We start from the raw sequence: 906 nt of genomic DNA, 5'->3' as shown, positions 1-906 counted from the left end.
GGGGCGGTGGCGGTGGTGGTGGTGGTGGTGGCCTGTTGCAGGGTGTGCGAGGGCAAAGCGGCCGTGCGGGCGCCGTGCAGGCCCCAGCCCGCCGCCCAACCTGCAGCTTGTCGCCCAGGGGCAGCGCGGTGCGCGGCTGGCCCCTGCCGTCCAGCGCGGTGCGGTGCAGCGCCAGGACCAGGTCGGCGTACTCCACGTAGCACCTCATGTCGGCGCTGCCCTGGTGCGGGCTCGGCTGCTCCAGCAGCCGACGACACTTGGCCACCCGCTCCTCCACCAGCCCGTCCAGCCGCCAGGGGGGCATCGGGGCGCCTGCTGCGGTACCTGCTGCGGCGGCGGGTGGTGGGCGGCGGGCGGTGTGGGCGGCAGTGCAGCGGGCGATCGCCAGCCCTTGCGCTGCTGGTGCCAGGCGCTGGAATTCATGTGCCTGCAGCGAGTGTTGAGCCGCAACTCACCGTGCTGGGCGGTGTGCGGGGTGCCCGGCAGTGAGACGATCTCAAGGATTGGCTTCCCAGCGGCTCTGCTAGCGGTAAATTGCAGGGCCGCAATGAGGGCAGCGCGATCCACCAGCGAGGAAACCCTGGGGCAGCACTTTGAATCATGGAAGAAAACTCCCCTCAGTGAGGCGGGAAGCCCTCCTCGCTGGCTGCTTTGGAGGGCTGTGATCGGCAACTGCGTCGGCAGCATTGGGTGGGGTGCGTGCAACCGCGGGGAGGGAGATGGCGGGCGGCATGTGCGGGATGGAGGCGGGGGTTAGGGGAGGGGTGGGTGGTGGGCAGGGCGGGCTGCACTTTCGCTGCAGCTGCGTGTCTCCTCTGGGGCCAGCCGCAGCTGAGGAGCGGATGCCCCTGCGGGGGCTTGCCTGCCGCCAGCGGCGGCGGCAGCCGCCGCTGTCAGCCGCGGAGC

General features: G+C 71.5%; 1 protein-coding gene across 1 annotated transcript in view; it reads right to left on the bottom strand.

Moving 5' to 3' along the window:
* CHLNCDRAFT_143686 (hypothetical protein) overlaps positions 1–304 on the bottom strand; it is a gene marked incomplete at both ends in the record, with an annotated part of 1,618 nt that extends 1,314 nt beyond the window's left edge. The window contains one exon of the mRNA XM_005849057.1: positions 101–304. Within this exon, the coding sequence (XP_005849119.1) occupies positions 101–304 (204 nt within the window). The remainder of the gene's footprint in view (positions 1–100) is intronic.
* Between the last annotated feature and the right edge of the window lie 602 nt (positions 305–906).

The sequence above is a fragment of the Chlorella variabilis genome (genome assembly GCF_000147415.1).
Source record: "Chlorella variabilis unplaced genomic scaffold CHLNCscaffold_6, whole genome shotgun sequence".
Taxonomy (NCBI): domain Eukaryota; kingdom Viridiplantae; phylum Chlorophyta; class Trebouxiophyceae; order Chlorellales; family Chlorellaceae; genus Chlorella; species Chlorella variabilis.
The sequence above is the reverse complement of the archived record's forward strand: the minus strand, read 5'-3'. Positions and strand labels throughout refer to the sequence as shown.